Raw genomic sequence first — 567 nt, 5'->3', positions numbered from 1 at the left:
CCAGCGGGCTCCCCTTCCAGGGCGGCGCGGCCGCGGAACGCCCTTCCGTGGTGGGACTGTTCTGTGGTTCCGCTGCCCGGCATGGTAGCCCCCGGCCGCGGGTTGCTCTTGAGCGCCCGAAAGGTGCCCTGGACGCCAAGGAACCGAATGTATCTTACGTACTCGAAGTGTCAGTGGCACTTAGGGCTCTCGCTACCTTGCAGAGGTGGCTGCTAGGGCTGCCTTGCAGCTCCAGTGGACAAACACACCCGAATGTCAGGGGACATCCCCAGGGGTTGGGTGCTAGGAAGAGGAGGAGCCAAAGCCATGGAAGGTGCTGTTTGAATTTTAAAAATTGAACTGTACAGAAAGAAGACGCACAAATGACAAGTATATAGTTTGATGGGTGTTCGCAAGGTAAGAACACCCCTGAACCCACCACTCAGATCAAGAATTAGAGGGGAGAGTGCAGTCAGGCGTGGTGGTTCAGGCCTGTTTTGGGAGGCTGAGCGGGAGGATTGCTTGAGCACAGGAGTTTGAGACCAGCCTGGGCAACATGGCGAGAAGATTTTAAAAAAAAAAAAAAAA

At 55.2% G+C, this 567-nt stretch overlaps 1 protein-coding gene across 1 annotated transcript in view; it reads left to right on the top strand.

The window, feature by feature from the left end:
* The window catches only part of CUNH19orf68 (chromosome unknown C19orf68 homolog), a 24,379-nt gene that overhangs the window by 7,391 nt on the left and 16,421 nt on the right, over positions 1-567 (top strand). Inside the window, exon 3 of the mRNA XM_021710476.1 lies at positions 21-169. Within this exon, the coding sequence (XP_021566151.1) occupies positions 21-169 (149 nt within the window). The remainder of the gene's footprint in view (positions 1-20; positions 170-567) is intronic.

This window comes from Carlito syrichta, unplaced genomic scaffold, assembly GCF_000164805.1.
Source record: "Carlito syrichta isolate Samal-C Ts95f unplaced genomic scaffold, Tarsius_syrichta-2.0.1 Scaffold289177, whole genome shotgun sequence".
Lineage (NCBI taxonomy): Eukaryota > Metazoa > Chordata > Mammalia > Primates > Tarsiidae > Carlito > Carlito syrichta.
The sequence above is the reverse complement of the archived record's forward strand: the minus strand, read 5'-3'. Positions and strand labels throughout refer to the sequence as shown.